General features: G+C 39.3%; 2 protein-coding genes across 8 annotated transcripts in view; one reads left to right on the top strand and one right to left on the bottom strand.

Annotated features, from left to right (window-relative positions):
• Positions 1 to 21912, bottom strand: part of METTL25B (methyltransferase like 25B) — a 229647-nt gene extending 207735 nt beyond the window's left edge. The window contains exons 1-6 of one of the 7 annotated variants that reach the window (XM_053705278.1): positions 21801 to 21895; positions 17428 to 17551; positions 5517 to 5609; positions 3903 to 4012; positions 3297 to 3389; positions 92 to 203 (exon numbers count right to left, since the gene is read on the bottom strand). In XM_053705278.1, the coding sequence (XP_053561253.1) occupies positions 92 to 202 (111 nt within the window). In that variant the 5' untranslated portion in view covers position 203; positions 3297 to 3389; positions 3903 to 4012; ... (1 more) ...; positions 17428 to 17551; positions 21801 to 21895. Of the gene's footprint in view, positions 1 to 91; positions 204 to 3296; positions 3390 to 3902; positions 4013 to 5516; positions 5610 to 17427; positions 17552 to 18003; positions 18104 to 21800 lie in introns of those variants that run through there. The other 6 variants (XM_053705282.1, XM_053705284.1, XM_053705279.1 and 3 more) reach the window with 6 other exon arrangements.
• Positions 21913 to 21925: 13 nt separating this feature from the next.
• The window catches only part of ISG20L2 (interferon stimulated exonuclease gene 20 like 2), a 31376-nt gene continuing 31246 nt past the window's right edge, over positions 21926 to 22055 (top strand). Inside the window, exon 1 of the mRNA XM_053705300.1 lies at positions 21926 to 22014. The gene's annotated coding sequence lies outside the window, so the exon portion shown is untranslated. The remainder of the gene's footprint in view (positions 22015 to 22055) is intronic.

The raw sequence follows: 22055 nt of genomic DNA, 5'->3' as shown, positions 1-22055 counted from the left end.
AAAAACACAGCCACAAATATATTTCATGTGACAAAGTATGAATTTACTACACTGTGTAACCAGACTAAATGTTATAAGGAGAACCACTTACAATAATGTACGAATCAGTAATGAAGCCATACAGGGACAAGACTTGTATAATATTCTTAGCATGTTGCTTGTGTTGCATTAGAGACGAGGGTTGGAGATATGGGGTGTCCATGCTAAAAATGAAAACAAAAAAATATTTTTTTCATTTCAGATTTAAAGGGCTGTTATAAGCCTTACACTTCACAAATAATGATAAATCAGATTTATCTGTCTATATACCATTGTGAATGTTAACTTACAAAATAATAATATATATCATTTTTATGATAACATTCAATGATCCAAAGGCTAAAAACACATCAAATATGTGGCTTATAAAAAGGACACTAATTTGCTCTGTTATCTTGGTATCCTTTGATGAAAAGCATACCTAGGTAGGCTCAGGAGCAGCAATGCACTACTGGTAGCTTGCTGGTAATTGGTGCTTTTTGCCTTTGGCTCACCAGATGTGTTCAGCTAGCTCCCAGTAGTGCAATGTTGCTTCTTTAAAGTAGTGGTAATTCTTAGTGTTTTTGAAAAGACAGGCTTTACCAGTGCTATAAATAAAGGGGAGTTTCAGTCATGAAGTATAAAAAAACTTCATGCTAAAAGTACCTTTATTTGCATGTACGTCTATGCCAAGTTGAGCGCCTCTTAGTCAATAGCCGTGCTTGCTCTTTGGCATTGTGCCGGATGGCAAGCATGCTATTGGCTAAGAGGTGGAAACATCACCTCATTGAAAAAAAACCTGTGTTTTGCTGTGGGTGGCCGGAGGCGATCAGCTCGGCATAAACCTGCTGGCAAATAAAGGAACTTTCAATATGAAGTTTTTTTACTTCATGACTGAAAGTCCCCTTTATTTACAGCACTGGTAAAACCTAGCGTTTAAAAAAACGTTTACGAATTGCTATCACTATAACAAAAAATACCAAAAGATTTAAAAAAACTTTCCAATTTACTTTTATTATAAAATTTGCTTTGTTCCCATGATATCTGAATAGATACCTAGGTAGGCATCTGGAACACTACATGTCAGGAAATAGTGCTGCCATCTAGTGCTCTTGCAAATGAATTACATTCTTGCGAAACTGATATATAGTGCTCCAGAAATGGGCCGGATCCTAAGCATACGCTCCTACTCTTCAACAAAAGGATACCAAGAGAACAAAGAAAAATTGATAAAAGAAGTAAATTAGAAGGTTATTATTATTATTCTTTATTTATAAAGCGCCAACAGATTCCGCAGCGCTGTCCATGGGTACAAAAATAAAAGTACAGTACAGTACAATATAAAAGACACCAGACAAAGTTTAACAAAACAAATACAGGGGGAATTGATGGCCCTGTTCCCGTGGGAACTTACAATCTAGATGGGTAGGAGGGTGAGAAACAGGAGGTGGGGACTGCAAAGGTGAGAATGATGTTAGTGTGGAGTTAGATGGGGGCAGCAATTAGGCAAGTGGAATTCATTTGTTACTGATTTAGAGATAGGCTTCCATGAACAGAAAGGTCTTTATGGAGGGTTTAAAGGAGGAAAGGTTAGGGGATAGTCTGACAGCTCTGGGAAGTGCTTTCCAGATGGTTGGTGCCGCACGAGAGAAGTCCTGTAGCCTAGCATGGGAGGAGGTGATGGTAGTAGATACAAGGAGCAGGTCATTGTTGGATCTTAGGGGGCGGGCTGGAGTGTATTTGTTGATGAGTGAGGACAGGTAGGGGGGGCTGCATTGGTAAGGGCTTTGTAGGTCAGGATGAGAATTTTGAATTTAATTCTACTGTGGATGGGTAGCCAGTGAAGGGACTCGCAGAGAGGTGCAGCAGATACAGAGCGTCGGGAGAGGTAGATTAGCCTAGAAGAGGCATTTAGGATGGATTGAAGAGGGGAGTGGCGGGAGAGAGGTTAAGCGATCGAAGACTAGTTTTTCCAGGACTTTTGAAGCTAGCGGAAGCAGTGATATAGGGCGGTAGTTTGCAGGAGAATTTGGGTCGAGGGAGGGTTTTTTGAGGATGGGGGTGACCTTTGCATGTTTGAAGGAAGATGGGAATGAACCGGAAGTAAGGGATAGGTTGAATATGTGAGTAAGAGCTGGAGTGAGGGTAGAAGACAGAGAAGGTATTAGATGTGAAGGGATAGGGTCAAGTGGGCAGGTAGTGAGGTGTGAGGAAGATAATAGGGAACTCCCTTCATTCTCAGTGGTAGGGTGGAAGGTGCTGAGAGTGGCGGAGGGGGTTGCCGGGGGTGGAGATGGAAGGTTGCAGTCTTGAGTTGGGATATTACTTTGAATGGTAAATGTTTTGTTAAAAAGTAGTCTGCCAGGTCTTGAGCACTAAAGGCAGATGAAGGGGGTGGTGCAGGTGGATAAAGGAGAGAGTTGAAAATGGAGAAGAGACGTTTAGGGTTTGAGGCGTGAGTAGATATAAGAGAAGAGAAGTAGGGTTGCTTGGCAGAGGAGTAAGAATAAAGAGTGAACTTATAGTGGAGGAAATCTGATTCAGAGCGGGATCTCCTCCAGGCACATACAGCAGCACGGGAGCATTTTTGCAGGTAGCGTGTTTGCTTAGAGTGCCAGGGTTGGAGCTGACGACGTGGGGTTTTGTGTATTTGGGGAGGAGCGAAAGTGTCCAGTGCAGAGGAGAGAGTATTGTTATAGTGGGTTGTAACAAGGTCAGGGCAGGATATTGTGGAAGTATGGGGGAGGTGTTTTTGAATAAGGTTGGAGAGTTGCAGATTTCTACAGGTGCAGGGGCGAGAAGTAGGTTTAGCCTGTATGTTAAGCTTAAAGGTGAGCAGATGGTGGTCTGAGATGGGAAATGGGCGACAGGTGGCATCAGAGAGAGAGCAGAGGTAGGAGAATACTAGATCAATAGAGTGTCCGTCGCGGTGAGTAGGGAATAGGGTGGATTGTGAGAGACTAAAGGAGTTTGTGAGTGAGAGAAGCTTAGAGGCAGCAGGGGCAGATGGGTTATCAATGAGGATGTTGAAGTCCCCCAGGATTAAAGCAGGTGTATTTGTAGAGAGAAAGTGAGAAAGCCAGGCAGCAAAGTTATCAAGGAATTGGGAGGTTGGTCCAGGGGGCGATAGATAACTGCCACCCTGAGGGAGAGGGGGGAGAACAGTTGGATGCAGTGAACTTCAAAGGAGGAAAAGGAGAGAGATGGATGAGGCTGCAGGTGCTGAAAGGAGCAGGAGGGGGAGAGTAAGATTCCAACCCCAACACCTTGTCTCTCACCTGGCCTAGGTGTGTGGCTAAAGTGGAGACCACCGTGCGTGAGAGCAGCAATAGAAGCAGTGTCAGAAGATGATAACCAGGTTTCAGTAATTGCTAAAAGATTGAAGGTGTTAGAAACAAACAGGTCATGAACAGTTCTAAGTTTGTTACAGACAGAGCAAGCATTCCAAAGAGCACAAGAAAAGAGAGGGGATAAGCGCTGTGGGTTAATAGAGATGAGATTGTTAGGATTGCGTGACCTAGAGTTTTTGCAGTGGGGGACTGAGTGAGAGTGTAAAAGTGTGGCGATTGTTGCAGGGCCAGGGTTAGGAGAGATGTCACCAGCAGCAAGCAGTAGTAGGAGTGTGAGTGACAGAAGGTGAGAGGGGGACTTGTAGGAGCGGGTATGATTAGACATAGGAGAGTTAGATGGGGAAGTATTTCTAAGGAGACAAAGTAGTTTATGAGAGGACAGCATAGGGGATGAGAGGAGTGAGGATGAGATAAGGATAGTGTGGGGGTTATTGTTGCTACAGGGAAGTGCAGTGATTTTTAGGAAAAGGGCAGACAGAAATAGCAGAAAAGACATGGAAAGCATTGTGCAGGTGTATAGTTAGTAAGTTGTACCTCATAGTGGGACTGCAGTTTCCCCCTCCAGTTTCTAACTCCAGTTCTTAACTCGGCCACTTGTAACACAGGGCACAAAGAGCCAAGGATTCAGAGAGCCGAGTGTTCATCTATTTGTAGCAGTCAGATTATAAATTGTAATGATTTCATTCAAGGCAGCTGTGCACAGGCAGACTAGTTAGGAGACTGGAGTTACACACACTTGCAAATTAGATGGGGGGAGACAAATGGCTGGGAAGCACACAGATATTGTACAAAGGAACTGATAAATCTAACACAAAAAAACCCCAAAAATCAATCATAAATCCAGACAGCAGGAGAGATGCATACCAGTGAATTATAAGCAAATTAAAGGGACACAGAGGGGCAACCAGGCAGATAAAGGAAGCAGGAGAGATGCATACCAGTGAATTATAAGCAAATTAAAGGGACACAGAGGGGCAACCAGGCAGATAAAGGAAGCAGGAGAGATGCATACCAGTGAATTATAAGCAAATTAAAGGGACACAGAGGGGCAACCAGGCAGATAAAGGAAGCAGGAGAGATGCATGCCTGTAGAGAGATGAGATGGAGGGTTAGAACAGTGCTTCATGTTGTTAGTAGAGCATTCTAGGTGGTAGTGTTATGGATATAACTCAGCCACTTGTAACACAGGGCACTTAAAAGCACAGGGCACAAAGAGCCAAGGCTTCAGAGAGCCAAGTGTTCATCTATTTGTAGCAGTCAGATTATAACTTGTAATGATTAAAGGTTATTTAAAATTGAATGCTCTACCAAATCATGAAAGAACATTTTTGGTTTTCATATCCCTTTAAAAGCCAGAAATGAACCAACCCCACATTGAAATGCCCAGACATGCTTGTTTGTATGCAATATTCTAAATCTACATACATGGACATTAAACACTAAATAAATGCTAGATAAATTGATGCATTCAAAGAAAAGATTAGTCTGAGAATATCATGTAGATATATTTTTTTAAGTTTCATTAGCTATTTAAATATTGAAAAAAAAGTTTTAGTGTCTATATAACAATGGCAGCTGCCATGTTGTAACTTAGGTTACCTTCTCTGCTGTGGCCAACTAGGGACAGTTATAAATAGGTCACTAGAATGTGCAGCCAATAGCTGTATGGAATACAACAGTGTTCTGCAATTCCATTTCTAACAGGAACTGAAAAGCTCACAATTTCAGAATGAAATTACAGGAAAAAGGGGACAAAATAAATAATGAAACTATATTGCAGACTTTTTTTATATATATGATTTATCATCTCAAAGTGTTTAATGTCCCTTTAAGTGTACTGAAAGGTGATTATTTTGTTAGGACCCTCAGTGAATTGAAATGGTGGAACTTTGATGTAAACTGAGTATTATAACAGGTATAAAGTATTAAAAATAAATATATTTTCAATGTAAAGAGATAGGGAAACAATAAGCCAAATCGCTACAGAAAAAAATGCTGAAACATCGACATGCAGATAGATAGCTGCTTTTTTGTTTAGAGATAAAAGCATCAGTTGCTGAAATATAGAAATTTAAAGCTGTATCATTTTGACATAATTTGAGCATACTCAGAAAAAAAAAGCAAACATCTGAAAAAATGAATCAAGACCCGATCAGTAGTGATGCGGCAGTAAAGGGTTGTGGGAGCTCTACTGCCAAATATGGGCCAATATTGTGCTGTAGCCAGGAGAACGGCGAGAACCTAAAGCAGCAAAAAAACAAACAAAAAAAGAACAACCAAGGAAACAGTGAAAAATGTACCTGAGTTCCCAATCAATTTTTTAAAAGCATAGAAATCACAAAATGAAACTCCCACATCACACCGAATTTAATAATGTATTATTAAATTGAAATATTTGATGGGCAAGTTTAATTTTTTTAATTCTGTGAATTTGAATGTTTGCTTGGGAATGTATGGCCTAGATTTAGAGATTGGCGGTAGCCGTCAAAACCAGCGTTAGAGGCTCCTAACGCTGGTTTTTACCGCCCGCTGGTATTTGGAGTCAGTCAGGAAAGGGTCTAACGCTCACTTTGGAGCCGCGACTTTTCCATACCGCAGATCCCCCTACGCCATTTGCGTATCCTATCTTTTCAATGGGATCTTTCTAACGCCGGTATTTAGAGTCGTGGCTGAAGTGAGCGTTAGAAATCTAACGACAAAACTCCAGCCGCAGAAAAAAGTCAGTAGTTAAGAGCTTTCTGGGCTAACGTCGGTTTATAAAGCTCTTAACTACTGTGCTCTAAAGCAGTGGTTCTCAACCAAAGTGATCTCAAGGCCCGGTAAATTTTAGCTAGACATGTCCAGGGCCCGGTAGTTTATATATATATATATATAGTGAGCAGCAGGGGTGGGCTGATCAGCCAGGCAAATAGGACCTAGGCCGAGGGACCACGGATCCTGGTGCATGCTTTAAGCTGGAGTTTTCAGTTGCCCTATAAGTAACTAAGCAAATAAGTGTAGGTTTAGTGGGGGCCCTGGCGGGGGTCTGTCGCTGTGAGGGCCATGGAGTGTGGGGTCTGGCCCTGGAGGTTGGGTGCCCTTTCTCTGGACCTTAATGTTGGGGGTCCTGGCTCTGGAGGTTGAGGGGCCTGTTGGGGGCAGGGCAGGGAAGCTACCATGTTCATTTGCATAAAATTTGATACACTTCGTTCAGTGTGAGACAGTGTTCCTGGGGCCTTGATTGGTCTCAGTCTGCCCCTGGTGTGCAGTGGGGTAAGAGTGTGCAGTGGGGGCATGACAGGTCGAGGCCCACCAGCAGGGCTATCACGGTCCGGTACTGGGCCACGGCCCGGCTGTTGAGAAACCAGGCTCTAAAGTACACTAACACCCATAAACTACCTATGTACCCCTAAACCGAGGTCCCCCCACATCGCCGCCACTCTATTAACATTTTTTAACCCCTAATCTGCCGCTCCGTACACCGCCGCAACCTACATTATACCTATGTACAACTAATCTGCTGCCCCTAACACCGCCGACCCCTATATTATATTTATTAACCCCTAATCTGCCGCCCCCGCTATCGCTGACACCTGCATATTATTATTAACCCCTAATCTGCCGCTCCGTACACCGCCGCAACCTACGTTATCCCTATGTACCCCTAATCTGCTGCCCCTAACACCGCCGACCCCTATATTATATTTATTAACCCCTAATCTGCCGCCCCCAACGTCGCCTCCACCTACCTACAATAATTAACCCCTAATCTGCCAACCGGATCTCACCGCTACTATAATAAATGTATTAACCCCTAAAGCTAAGTCTAACCCTAACACTAACACCCCCCTAAGTTAAATATAATTTAAATCTAACGAAATAAATTAACTCTTATTAAATAAATTAATCCTATTTAAAGCTAAATACTTACCTGTAAAATAAACCCTAATATAGCTACAATATAAATTATAATTATATTGTAGCTATTTTAGGATTAATATTTATTTTACAGGTAACTTTGTAATTATTTTAACCAGGTACAATAGCTATTAAATAGTTAATAACTATTTAATAGCTACCTAGTTAAAATAATTACAAAATTACCTGTAAAATAAATCCTAACCTAAGTTACAATTAAACCTAACACTACACTATCAATAAATTAATTAGATAAAATACCTACAATTAAATACAATTAAATAAACTAACTAAAGTACAAAAAATAAAAAAATATTTACAAACATTAGAAAAATATTACAACAATTTTAAACTAATTACACCTACTCTAAGCCCCCTAATAAAATAACAAAGACCCCCAAAATAAAAAAATGCCCTACCCTATTCTAAAATTAAAATAGAAAAGCTCTTTTACCTTACCAGCCCTTAAAAGGGCCCTTTGCGGGGCATGCCCCAAAGAATTCAGCTCTTTTGCCTGTAAAAAAAACATACAATACCCCCCCAACATTACAACCCACCACCCACATACCCCTAATCTAACCCAAACCCCCCTTAAATAAACCTAACACTAAGCCCCTGAAGATCTCCCTACCTTGTCTTCACCTCACCGGGTTCACCGATCCGTCCACCGAAGTCTTGATCCAAGCCTCCGAAGTCTTGATCCAAGCCCAAGTGGGGGCTGAAGAGTGACGTCCATCCTCCGGCTGAAGTCTTGATCCAAGCGGGCAGAAGAGGACATCCGGACCGGCAAACATCTTCTTCCAAGCCGCATCTTCTATGTTCTTCAATCCGATGACGACCGGCTGATCTTCAAGACCTCCAGCGCGGATCCATCCATCTTCACCGACGACTTCCCGACGAATGACGGTTCCTTTAAGGGACGTCATCCAAGATGGCATCCCTCGAATTCCGATTGGCTGATAGGATTCTATCAGCCAATCGGAATTAAGGTAGGAAAATTCTGATTGGCTGATGGAATCAGCCAATCAGATTCAAGTTCAATCCGATTGACTGATCCAATCAGCCAATCAGATTGAGATCACATTCTATTTGCTGTTCCGATCAGCCAATAGAATGCAATCTCAATCTGATTGGCTGATTGGATCAGCCAATCGGATTGAACTTGAATCTGATTGGCTGATTCCATCAGCCAATCAGAATTTTCCTACCTTAATTCCGATTGGCTGATAGAATCCTATCAGCCAATCGGAATTCGAGGGACGCCATCTTGGATGACGTCCCTTAAAGGAACCGTCATTCGTCGGGAAGTCGTCGGTGAAGATGGATGGATCCGCGCTGGAGGTCTTGAAGATCAGCCGGTCGTCATCGGATTGAAGAACATAGAAGATGCGGCTTGGAAGAAGATGTTTGCCGGTCCGGATGTCCTCTTCTGCCCGCTTGGATCAAGACTTCAGCCGGAGGATGGACGTCACTCTTCAGCCCCCGCTTGGGCTTGGATCAAGACTTCGGAGGCTTGGATCAAGACTTCGGTGGACGGATCGGTGAACCCGGCAGGGTGAAGACAAGGTAGGGAGATCTTCAGGGGCTTAGTGTTAGGTTTATTTAAGGGGGGTTTGGGTTAGATTAGGGGTATGTGGGTTGTAATGTTGGGGGGGGGGGGTATTGTATGTTTTTTTTACAGGCAAAAGAGCTGAATTCTTTGGGGCATGCCCCGCAAAGAGCCCTTTTAAGGGCTGGTAACTTAAAAGAGCTTTTCTATTTTAATTTTAGAATAGGGTAGGGCATTTTTTTATTTTGGGGGTCTTTGTTATTTTATTAGTGGGCTTAGAGTAGGTGTAATTAGTTTAAAATTGTTGTAATATTTTTCTAATGTTTGTAAATATTTTTTTATTTTTTGTACTTTAGTTAGTTTATTTAATTGTATTTATTTGTAGGTATTTTATTTAATTAATTTTTGATAGTGTAGTGTTAGGTTTAATTGTAGATACTTGTAGGTATTTTATTTAATTAATTTATTGATAGTGTAGTGTTAGGTTTAATTGTAACTTAGGTTAGGATTTATTTTACAGGTAATTTTGTAATTATTTTAACTAGGTAGCTATTAAATAGTTATTAATTATTTAATAGCTATTGTACCTGGTTAAAATAAATACAAAGTTACCTGTAAAATAAATATTAATCCTAAAATAGCTACAATGTAATTATTATTTATATTGTAGCTATATTAGGGCTTATTTTACAGGTAAGTATTTAGCTTTAAATAGGATTAATTTATTTAATAAGAGTTAATTTATTTCGTTAGATTTAAATTATATTTAACTTAGGAAGGTGTTAGTGTTAGACTTAGCTTTAGGAGTTAATACATTTATTATAGTAGCGGGGAGATCCGGTCGGCAGATTAGGGGTTAATTATTGTAGGTAGGTGGAGGCGACGTTGGGGGCGGCAGATTAGGGGTTAATAAATATAATATAGGGGTCGTCGGTGTTAGGGGCAGAAGATTAGGGGTACATAGGTATAATGTAGGTTGCGGCGGTGTACAGAGCGGCAGATTAGGGGTTAATAATAATATGCAGGTGTCAGCGATAGCGGGGGCGGCAGATTAGGGGTTAATAAATATTATATAGGGGTCGGCGGTGTTAGGGGCAGCAGATTAGGGGTTCATAGGGATAACGTAGGTTGCGGCAGTGTACGGAGCGGCAGATTAGGGGTTAATAATAATATGCAGGGGTCAGCGATAGCAGGGGCGGCAGATTAGGGGTTAATAAGTGTAAGGTTAGGGGTGTTTAGACTCGGGGTACATGTTAGGTGCAGACATAGGAAGTGTTTCCCCATAGGTGTTTTTTTTTCAGCTCAAACTGCCCCATTGTTTTCTATGGGGGAATCGTGCACGAGCACGTTTTTGAAGCTGGCCGCGTCCGTAAGCACCGCTGGTATTGAGAGTTGCAGTGGCGGTAAATATGCTCTACGCTCCCTTTTTGGAGCCTAACGCAGCCCTTCTGTGAACTCTAAATACCAGCGGTATTTAAAAGGTGCAGGGGGAAAAAAGCACGCGTAGCTAACGCACCCCTTTGGCCGCAGAACTCTAAATCTAGCCGTATGTTTTTGTCATTGATTTGGTGGGCAAGTTTAATATTTTCGAATACTGTGAATACTGTATGTATATGTATATATATATGTATATATATATATATATATATATATATATATATATATATATATATATATATATATATATACACACACACACACACAGTATATATATATATACACACATATATACACTTTTTCCAAGTGGATTAGGCACTCCAAATGAGTAAGTTGTACTAAGTTTTACTATGTATTCATATTTCAAGAAAGAAGACTCAGTGTCTTCTTTCTTGAGATAGATATATATATATATATATATATATATTATACACACAAATATACACACACGAGTACTCTCTAATGCCAATTGCCCCACCTTCAATAAAAATTAGAAATTATCAAAAAAATATAGGCAATTTCTATATCTTGGCCCATACCCTGAGTAATACTTACCAGTGAGACCCCCTTCTCCAGGGGGGCGTGGACAGAACCATCCACTCCCCCAGTTACCAAATAAAGGTAACAGTGAGACACCACCCCTTCCTCCTCCTCAGTCCAGACAAATAGGTGAAACCAGGCAAAAAAAAGGGAGGGAGCCTGGTATTACTCAGGGTATGGGCCTAGATATAGAAATTGCCTTTATTTTGTTGATAATTTCTAATTGTCTTGGCCCCCTGGTAATACTTACCAGTGAGAGAATACAAAGCAGTAATGCAAGAAAATAAACTCAAAATACTAGAAGAATTTCAAAATATAACAGAGGACAATATTTTCTGACTGACGAACATCAAGCTTGTAGTGACAGATAAAAGGTATTAAGAGACTTCCAAACTGCTGCTTGACAGATCTCTTCGGGTGAAACATCTGCTTGAAAAGCCCAGGAAGCTGAAACCGCCCTAGTGGAATGTGCCTTAAGCCCATCAGGTACCTCTTCTCCTTTTTGTTGATAGGCTTTAGAAATAGCCAGAACAATCTATCCAGAAATTGTTGTTCGAGAAGGTGCTTATCCCTGACGAGATCCTTTAGGGATTACAAAAAGTTTTTGATTTTCCGAATATCCTGGGTTCTTGAGATATAGCCTATATAGTGGTTTCCCATGCGGATCTAATTGCCCTGGGCAAAAAGAAGGAAGCACAATATCCTGATTGTTATGAAAATCTGACACCACCTTTGGAAGGAACTCTGATGAAAGACAATAAATGTCTGCTTGACTGAAAGAGCTTGAAGTTCTGAGACCCTTCGAGCTGAATTAATGGCTAGCAGAAAAATAGTCTTCAAGGTGAGAAACCACAAAAAAAATCAAGTAGAGGTTCAAATGGTGAATCTAAAAGAGAATCCAAAACCAAAGAAAGATCCCATGAAGGAACTCTAGTCTTGATAGAGGGTCAGATATGGGACAACGCCTGAAAGAACTGGACCATTAAAGGATTCTTAACCCATCTGACTCCTGAGATTGCTGAAATTGCCGATACTTGAACCTTAAGAGTCCTTGAAAAAACCCATCATGGAGAAAGTAAAGTAAATGCAAAATTTGAAATGAAGATAAAGAAATATTATGTATGATCATCCATGAAGAAAAAGTGTCCTATATTCGATAATAGGATTTGGAAGTAGACCCCTTTCGGGCTTGAAGGAGTGTCTGAATAACAGGAGCTGAAACATTCAACTGTTGAAGAGAGGTGATCTCAGTAACCATGTCGTTAGCTCTAATGGTCGTGGATTTGGGTGAACCACTGATCCCTGGTTCAACATGTCCCAAGAGACCGGGAGATGCCATGGAGGGCAAACTGCCGGCTAGTGAAACAGAGGAAACCAAAGTCTGCAAGGCCAGAAGGGAAGATTTGCAATGAAGGTTGCTGATTCCTGGAGAATTCTCTTCAGTAATCTCGGAATGAGAGGGATTGGAGAGAACACATAAATAAGGTTGAAGGGCACTTGAAGAGCGTCTACCCCTAAGGCTAGAGGTGTTGGACTGTGACTGAAGAATTTTGGGAGCTAATGATTCATGGCTGAAGCCATGAGAATAACTTCTGGAAGACCCCATTTGTTGACAATTATTCGAAACAACCATTTGTTTAATTGCTGTTGGAAAGAATTGGCTTCTGCTCAAAAAAATCTGCCGTGACATTCTCTATCCCTGGAACATGAATTGCAGAGATAATCTATAGATAAGTCTGAGCCCAATTGAAGATTAGAGAAATTTCTATAAAAGCACTCAGACTCTTTGTTCCATCTTGAAACTGAAGATAGGCTGAAGCTGTTCTGTTGTCCGTGAGTATCCTCACAGCCTTCTCTTCCAACAACTCCTGCAAGGCATGAAGTGCCATAAAAACTGCTCTGATTTCCAGAATATTTGATGGTAGAGACTGAATCTGTTTGCTCCATTTCCCTTGTGCAAACCTTTCTTGACAATGCGCTCCCCAACCGGATTTGCTGGCATCCGTCTGGACAAGGATCCAATGCGGATCTTGAAGAGGAAGCCCTCTGGTCAGATTCCTGACTTGAATCCACCTATTTAGTGATATCCTTAAAGGGACAGTCTACTCCAAAATTTTTATTATTTAAAAAGATAGATAATGCCTTTATTACCCATTCCCCAGTATTGCATAACCAACGTGGTTATATTAATACACTTTTTACCACTGTAATTACCTTGTATGTAAGCCTTTTCTGACAGACCCCTGACCACATGACGTTTTATTTATTATCTATTGACTTGCATTTTATCCAATTAGTGCAGGGTCTGCCACAACGGGCGTTAGCACAATGTTATCTATATGGCTCACATGAACAAGCTCTCCCCTGTTGTGAAAAGCAAATACAAAAGCATGTGATAAGAGGCTGTCTTTAGTGCCTTATAAACAGGCAGAAATTTAGAGGTTTAAAGGTTATAAAGTATATTAATATAACAATGTTGGTTGTGCAAAGCTAGCGAATGGGTAGTAAAGGTGTTATCTATCTTTTTAAACAATAATAATTCTGGTGTAGACTGTCCATTTAAGCTGAGTGGACATGTGATTTGTTGACATAGACTTCAGCAAAAAGTGAATCTGGAATGGTCGCATTCTCCACCTTGCCCATTTCACCATGTGCAGGACAGAGGTCATATGACCTAGAAGCTTCATCCACTGACACCCTGTTAGCCGTTTGATGTGATGAAAGCTGCAGAAATATTCCTTTAGGAACTTGATATGATCGTCGGGGAGAGCAACAATTACTTTCTGGGTGTTGAAGTGAGCCCCTAGAAACACCAAATCTTGACAGGGTTCCAACTGACTCTTTTGAAAGTTGATGTTCCAACCATGATCTTGAAGATATTGAACTAAGATCCCTCTGTGACAATAAGCTTGCTCTGGTGAATCTGCCAGAAGCAGGATATAGTCTAGATAATGGATTACAAATAATGCTCTGACACGTAACTCTGTTAGGAGAGGAACTAGGACCTTTGTAAAAACCCTTGGTGCGGTAGAAATTCAGAAGGGAAGCACTGAAAACTGAAAAAGACGGTCTCCGACTGCGAAACAAAGGTACTTTCTGTGTGATTCTGCTACAGGAACATGGAAGTATGCATCCTTGAGATCTAAAGATAGTAGATGAGTTCTTGGAGGAATAAGCTTGATGACAGAAAGAACAGATTTAATTTTGAATCTTTGTACCTTCAGGAATTAATTCAGGACCAGAAGATCCAGCACAGGCCTCCAGGTTCTGTCCTTTTTGCTTGTCAGAAAAAGAGGTGAGTAAAACCCCAGGTTCTGTGTTTGAACAGGAATCTCTTGGATAACTCTCTCGTGCAAAAGTTTGCTGACAAACTCGTGAATAGCCCTTAACTTTGTAAGGTCCCTGGGGAATGGAGACTTTACCAAGCGAGGAATATATTTTTTCTTTCTTTTTGAACTCTAAATGATATCCTGACTGAAGAAGCTTGAGGACCCATCTCTCCGAAATACTTGAAGCCCAAACCTTCTTTAAGTTGTGAAGCCTTCCTCCAAGCAAAAAGGTTTGGGACTGTGTACCATCATTGTTGCTTAGACTGAAAGGAAGGAAAGGACTTACCGAGTCCTCTGCCCCTGGCTTGAAAATTAGACCTTCCCTCCTGTGACTGAAAGAAATTCTGTTGTGAAGATGACTTGAAATTTTGATACTGTTAACGCTGCTTATGCGCCTAAGTCGGACCTCTTCTACCTCGACTGGCCTGTGGAAGAAAATGACTCTTACCTCCTGTTCTCTTAGATTAGGATATCAATCTGCTTTCCAAATAACATATTCCCTTCAAAGGGTAGATTCAGTAAATTAGCTTTAGAACCAGGATCAGCCACCGAATGACGAAGCCATAAGGCCCTTCTTACTAGATTAGCAGAAACCATAGATTTTGCATTTAAAGTGAAGGTCAATTTTGACTTATTAGTGCCCGGTTTTTAATAATCCTATTAAAACAAGAGCACTTTAATTCATCAAAATTGACATGTCAAGCATTTTCTTCCAAAACTTACCTTTTAATCCTGAGAGCCGCTGCAGCACTTCCTCCGCCCGTCGCAAGTCCCCTTGCGGGTCCAAAATGACGAGTGCGTCTTCATCCAATCACGGCGTTCCCTCAGGCCATGATCCCCCCCGGGGAATGTCATGATTGGAGGAAGCCGGATTCATCATTTCTGACGTAAGCAGAGGCTTCCGAAGGCCGGGGGAATCAATGGAGCAGCTCTCTGGATTATAAGGCAAGTTTTTGAAGAAAACACTTGAAATGTTTATTTTGATGAATTAAAGTGCCCTTTTTTAATAGGATTATTAAAAACCGGGCACTTATTCGTCAAAATTGACCTTCACTTTAACTCCAAAATGTCAGAAGCAGCAGAGAGGCAAAAAGATGTAAACCATTTTAAGATCTGAAAGAAAGGGTGAAACATGCTCATTTTCTGGCATAATATTAGACAAATTATCAGACTAAACTTCAGTAGCTTTAAGAGCAGAAAATAAAGCCAGCAAAGGTTGAAATAAGGGTTCCCTGTTGAATATAATTTTTTTTCAAATTCTGCTCCATATTTTTATCCATCAAATCTTTAAAGGATCCAGCATCATCAATAGGAAAAAAACATCTTTTTGACAATCTAGAGATTGCAACATCATCTTTAGGTGGAGAAGAAAACTGGGTATGCAAAGGTAAATTCCTATATATCTTCTCAGGTACACTAAGCTGCTTTTCAGTCTTTGAAAAGACATTTAAATGCATGTTTTTTAAGGTGTTGGAAACACGAAAAAACTGATGTGGTGCAGAGCCTGAATTAAACCAATCAGATGAAATTTGAGGTAATTCATCCTCAATTCCCAGAGAAACCTTAATTCCTTTTATAAAGTCAGAAATTGTGGCAGTGTTAAATGTCATAGGAAAGTCAGACTCAGGAGCTTCCCCTTCGAAGGCAGAATCCAGGGTTTGAGAATTATGCATAGAACCCATAGGAGATTCAGAAAAGCTTCCACCATAAATTTGTCCAATACACACTTTACATAATTTATTGTCTTGCCAGTAGGGGTTAACACACAGGGAACAGGTGGGCATAGGCTGGGATGCATTACTATAAAAAAGGATATAACCAGCCATAAATAAAACATAGACACCAAATAACAAAAGCCCAATATACAAAAATGGTAGTAAGTGCATACCTTAATATTATCCCAGAATCACCTTGGGCAGTTTCATGCTGAGGATCCTAAGAATCCATAATACAGCAGGGCTATACAAAAGTATAACATAGATTTAAGCATCTCATATGCTAAGAGCTTTGTCCCCATATCATAATAAAACAATGCAGTATAGTACTCATTGTTTTTAGATGAGCAATCGGCAGACTCAGAGGCCAGAGTAGCTGTGAAAACACAATCTCCTTGTGGGAATATCGGAACGCTTCTGAAAACAAGCCCCACCGAAGCTTTAAATGAGAATTCACGCTCGCGAAAAGGACTGCCCTCATACGCGGCCCACGCGACATCCTTTATCTATGACGTCACGGAAGATGCAACGAAACTGCAGGGAACGGTTTTCTGCCGCTGAACACCAAGACAGTGACCGGAGCCAAAGATGAAGGTGCAAAACCACATTGGGTTAACTTATGGCCATAAGGTAAGCCAACGAGGGGAAACATAAACTGCCAAAGTTTAAGTTTCATAAAAAATTACAACCGGAGAGGGTCCACCTAAGAGGCTGGACAGAACTAGGAGGAAGGGGTGGTGTCTCACTGCTACCTTTATTTGGTAACTGAGAAAGTGGATGGTTCTGTCCACTCCCCCTGGAGAAGGGGGTCTCACTTTTAAGTATTATCAGGGGGGCCAAGATAAACACATGTTCAACTCCTAATGATCTGCGAGATACAGGGAAAAAAGGGGGCAGGTGTCACCTGACTGAATGGATTACTTTAAAGTGATTGTAAAGTTTAATGAATAAATATCTAAAAATAATCTTAAAGTGAAGGTCAATTTTATAGTAATAGACTACCGCAATGCATTAAGCAATTTTTTTTTTAAATTTATATCTTTATTTATACAAATAAATAACTTCCTCGTTCTGCAGTTGTGACGTAGCGAGCAGTCCCACCCGTTCTCTACATCGGTCCCAAGCGCGTTCACGATAGTCCTAACAAACTACTCAAGTGTATGTTAACTCAAACCGCACATGCGTCAAAATATGCAATCTCGTAAGTGACACATAGTATTCAATGAATGAATTGATACATTCATTGAGTACTATGCAATCGTGTATATCGGCAGCATTTCTCAGCTCTTCAAAACCGCTTCTGATTTTCTATTACATCAAAATTATTATATAAATTATATTATATATATTATTATAAAAAAGGCTGGGGATATAAAACATTGCCTAATTTAAATAGGATTAGATAAGTATTAGACAATATATAACGCTATGAGTATTTACATGTTGATCTTTGTAAGATAGCGTATCATTTTGTACTGTATTATACGATGATTACGTCAATTTAGTTTGCAGTTTATATATTTAAACTAATTCATGTACATAATCGAACTAGAATTGTAAAATTAAAGATTCTTTGCACATTTCATACTTACTAGTTACGCAAGCGGTCTAGTTGTTGGTTTGTATCCAATTGGTTTAAGAGGATGCAGACGATGCATGCGCGTCTCATGAACGAGCATGAGGAAGAAACCGCGCTATTGAAGCTTGTCAGACGATCTGTGAATGTTATTAAATAATATATATATAAATTGGTATACACCAAATATTTCATTTTATTTGTAAAAATCCAGTATGAAATGGTTTTCACTGTGTGTAATGTGACCCTACTACTTTTGATTACACAGGATGAATCATAATGGTCACTGTATAAGCAAAAAAAAACAAAAAACTCCTAGCTATAAAACATTTGGTGATCAGAGAAATGGTCAATCTTTATAGCTATACATTCCAGGTTTTAGATCAGACATAAGATACGCTTCTCCTAATTAAGATAGCATTTAAATTGCTTCAAAAGGAATGGCCATGTTTATTTTGTGTATTATAAATCTATCTTGATTAACAGAACATCTGAGAGCAAGATAGTCACTTCAAAACATCCCTTACCCCATACAGTGAATAGAGACGTAAATGTCTAAAACTTTTAATTTAAGACCTGATGAGATGCTTACAATGTCAAGGAAGTGGAAATTAGCATGCTGGAGCCTCAAAAATACATGCCCATATATGGGTTTCCTGCCAAGGTGAGGAGCCGATCCATCTGGAGAAGGTTTGAAAACACAAACATTTTCAGGAACTGTAATTTTTAACAACCACAAGTTAAAGGGACAGTCTACACCAGAATTTTTATTGTTTTAAAAGATAAATAATCCTTTTATTACCATTTCACCAGTTTTGCATAACCAACACAGTTATAATAATATACTGTGATTATCTTGTATCTAAGCCTCTGCAAACTGCCCCTTTTTTCAGTTCTTTTGACAGACTTGCAGTCTAGCCAATTAGTGCCTGCTCCCAGATTACTTCACGTGCACAAGCACAGTGTTATCTATATGAAATATGTGAACTAACACCCTCTAGTGTTGAAAAACTGTTAAAATGCAATCTGAAAGAGGTGGGCTTCAAGGTCTAAGAAATTAGCATATGAACCTCCTAGGTTAAGCTTTCAACTAAGAATACCAAGAGAACAAAGCAAAATTGGTGATAAAAGTAAATTGGAAAATTGTTTAAAATTACATGCTCTATCTGAATCATGAAAGTTTATTTTGGCCTAGACTGTCCCTTTAAATGATCCCCTATTGAGTTTCCCATGTACAGAGAACAGACAAATTGGCATTTAAAGTCTCTGTATGGCATAAATAAGAATAAATACATCTTGCAAAATAAATAATATCTTCATGTAGTCAAGGTAATCAAATGAATATATATATATATATATATATATATATATATATATATATATTCAGACACCATATTATATATGAATATAGAAATTTGGGAGATTGTCTAATTTTCTAATATTACATGAGTATTTGCTAAGCTTGATAGGTGACTATTTTAGTCGGTCTAAAATGTTTAACTGTGTCAGAATAACCACCTCTGTATCTCTTTATTTTTCAGACATATAATAACAAGATCCTATGAATCCTATGAATATGGACCATAGACAAGATTCATGCATTCAGGATTTATTAGAAATATGAAATATATTATATTCATGTTGGGATGCCGTGCAGTACTAAATATAAAATATGCTGTGATTTTTATATGAATGAAAGGGAGAAAAGAAATAACCAAATGCTATTTTTAAATGGATTTTAAGCTAATCAGTTAGCAGTATAAATCACTTTGATATAATATAATGTTTAAAACATAATGTGCTTGGTATTGGGGTAACCAAAAAAATTATATGATACTACCCCATCTATCATTAATATTGTGATTTATTAATGCAATAAATTATAGTATTTTTAATATAATCACTGTATGGGAAGATATTTGAACTGGCAGTATGGGATGTTAGAAATGATTAAATGTATTGCTGTTTGTTTGTCATGTTGCCCCCCGATGGCCAAATCCGGTGTTGCGATGCAAGAATTACAGCCAAAAGACAATTGGTTGTTAACAAAGATGCATCTCCCTAGCAACATACATTTCCAAAATGAACAAATCACAAAGCAAATCCGTAGGGCCTCCCATTTTTCACACCTATGATTAGATAATATAAGTTGTATGCAGGATAGGAGAAGGGACTGGCTGATGATGATTTTGCTAAACTGACTGAAAACTGTTGCATGGGACACAGTCAAACTATAAGCAAAGTGGGCCATACCTTCCTTATCTATTGCAAAGACACTTATTTTTATATGAGGTGGGACAAGTTTTGAAGCTGAATATCCTTTTGGTAAAGGAGAGAGAGAAAGAGAGAGAGATTATTGGTAAGACCATAGTCAGATTGTAAGTAATAGATTTAAGAGAGCAGTTTGTATTTTAGCTTATATTCATAACCTGTGTATTTTAAACTAATCCTAAATTTTAAGTTGTTTATCTTTGCAACATATATATACATATATATATATATATATTAGAATTGATTTTAATTATAAGTAACTAAGAATTTATTTCAAATTAGATATATTAGCAAAGGACAATTGGTTTTTGCACAGATAATAGATACTATTTTGATGTTTTAAATTAGAATTGTGTTAGAATCAATTGTGACTATATAGCTGATTGTACGGTTTGAATGTTAAAAGCTTATATCTTGGAATCTCATTGTGTTAATTGAATGAAAGGCTATTGTGAATAAGGATAATTTTAAAGGTAAACTTTTATGAACTTTGCATAGCATATTTTAATAGTTTTAAACGTATATAATATTGACTCATATTCTTGTTCCTACAAATATATTTCAATGTGTTTATAGATATTAACTAATAAAAAGAATTCAGGAATTTATATTAATTCTATTGTCTTAGTATATGCATATTTGATTGTGGGTTTATTTTAAAGAATAATTATTAAATATATTGTGTTATAACCCTGCCATATACTGACAAGCTGTAACGCATGTTCATAACTATCGTGTGACGTTTACAGAAAGGGGCTTAATTCCCCAGAGGGGGAAATGGCCATTGGTGGATTGAATAGGACTAGTCTGTCAATCACTTATAGAAAATGGCAGGCGGAGGATAGAAGTGTACCGGAGGCTGTTTATAAGGTAAAAAACAGCGTTATTTAGTGAGAAGTCTAAAAATTGATGAAAGTTGAGCTAGTTTTTTTTAAGGTATCCAACGACGTGAGCGAGTCACCCGAACTTGGCCTTCACTTTAAAAACAGGGGCACTTTCATTCTTAAACTTTACAAAGACGCTTATTTTTTTTAAATACTTAACTTTGCGTTAGGGTAAACATAATGCTGATCCTCCGCCCGCAGCTCCTGCTTTCTTTAGCAGAACGATGATGAATTTGGCTTTCAATCATTGTGTGCCCCCCTTGGAGTCCAGTTCGTGAGGCACGCAACGAATGGAGGAAGCTGGATCGTCATTGATATGCTAATGAAAGCAGGAGCTGCAAGCGAAGGATCAGCGTTATGTTTACCATAACACAAAGGTATTTTAAAAAATAAGCGTGTTTGTAAAGTTTAATAAATGAAAGTGCCCCTGTTTTTAAGATTATTTTTAGATACCGGGCACTTGTTCATTAAACTTTACAATCACTTTAAGAAATAGATATATTAGTTGCAGCTACACAGCATGTTTTTAATGTTGAGGAGAGATAATTCTTTGGGGTAGCTTGCAATGCTATGGGACAAAGCAAATTATGTAGCAGCATGTGAGGCCTGCCATGCAGGGCACAATACCCGCTACATCATGTTATGTGTATGGATGTGTTGATATCAACAGTGTGTGTGTGTTAACTTTTTCCCGACTTTGGGACGATAAAATGCTGTCCTAAATGCACTGGGCTTTAGCACCGTTAGGACGGCATGCAACGTCCTAGGCGTTGGCTGTACTGAAGCCAACGGCGCTTCTTAAATGGGATGGGTCATGATGGGTGTGCCTAGCGTTGTAGGCTCGCCCCCTGACCTGATCCCTTCTTTGAAATCTCATGATCGCATGCACGATCGCATAAATTCAATTTGTTTACGTTGTTCCAATGTAGACAAATTTAACCCAGCATTAAAGGGTTAAAATTGTAGCACTGGGTGCTTATCTGATAAGTAGGTTTCCCACCAAGCAGGCATTTTACTTACATGGACATTCGTTTTTTCTTTAGTAGTAGAAATGCACTATATTAAAGGAACAGTGTCCATATAAGTACTTGGAAGACTAAAGTAAAAATAATGCCTCAATGTTTTTTTTTAGCAAACATAACAAATAAAACATGCAGGATTTGCAAAAGTCTAATAAATGGCTCCTGCTATGCATTTTGAATCTTTCTTCTAAATCCCTAGTCATTGCACAAACCTTATAATACCTTCCAGACACTAACCCCTCCTCATACAATAAACTCCGCTTTAGGAATCATTCACATATGCCACCATTTTGCACCCTTCCTCATATTCGCCTCCATTTTGTCCTCACCTCGCACGGTCTGATGGGTCTACTGTTGCTAAGGAACGTGACGTGAGGACCCGGAAGTTGACTTGTTTCCTTTCTGCTGCTGCTGCCCGGGCACTCGGTGAGTACTGAGCTTGGATGCCATGCTCGCGGCATATAGTT

The sequence above is a fragment of the Bombina bombina genome, chromosome 1 (assembly GCF_027579735.1).
Source record: "Bombina bombina isolate aBomBom1 chromosome 1, aBomBom1.pri, whole genome shotgun sequence".
Lineage (NCBI taxonomy): Eukaryota > Metazoa > Chordata > Amphibia > Anura > Bombinatoridae > Bombina > Bombina bombina.
This window is presented reverse-complemented; position numbering and strand designations above follow the sequence as displayed.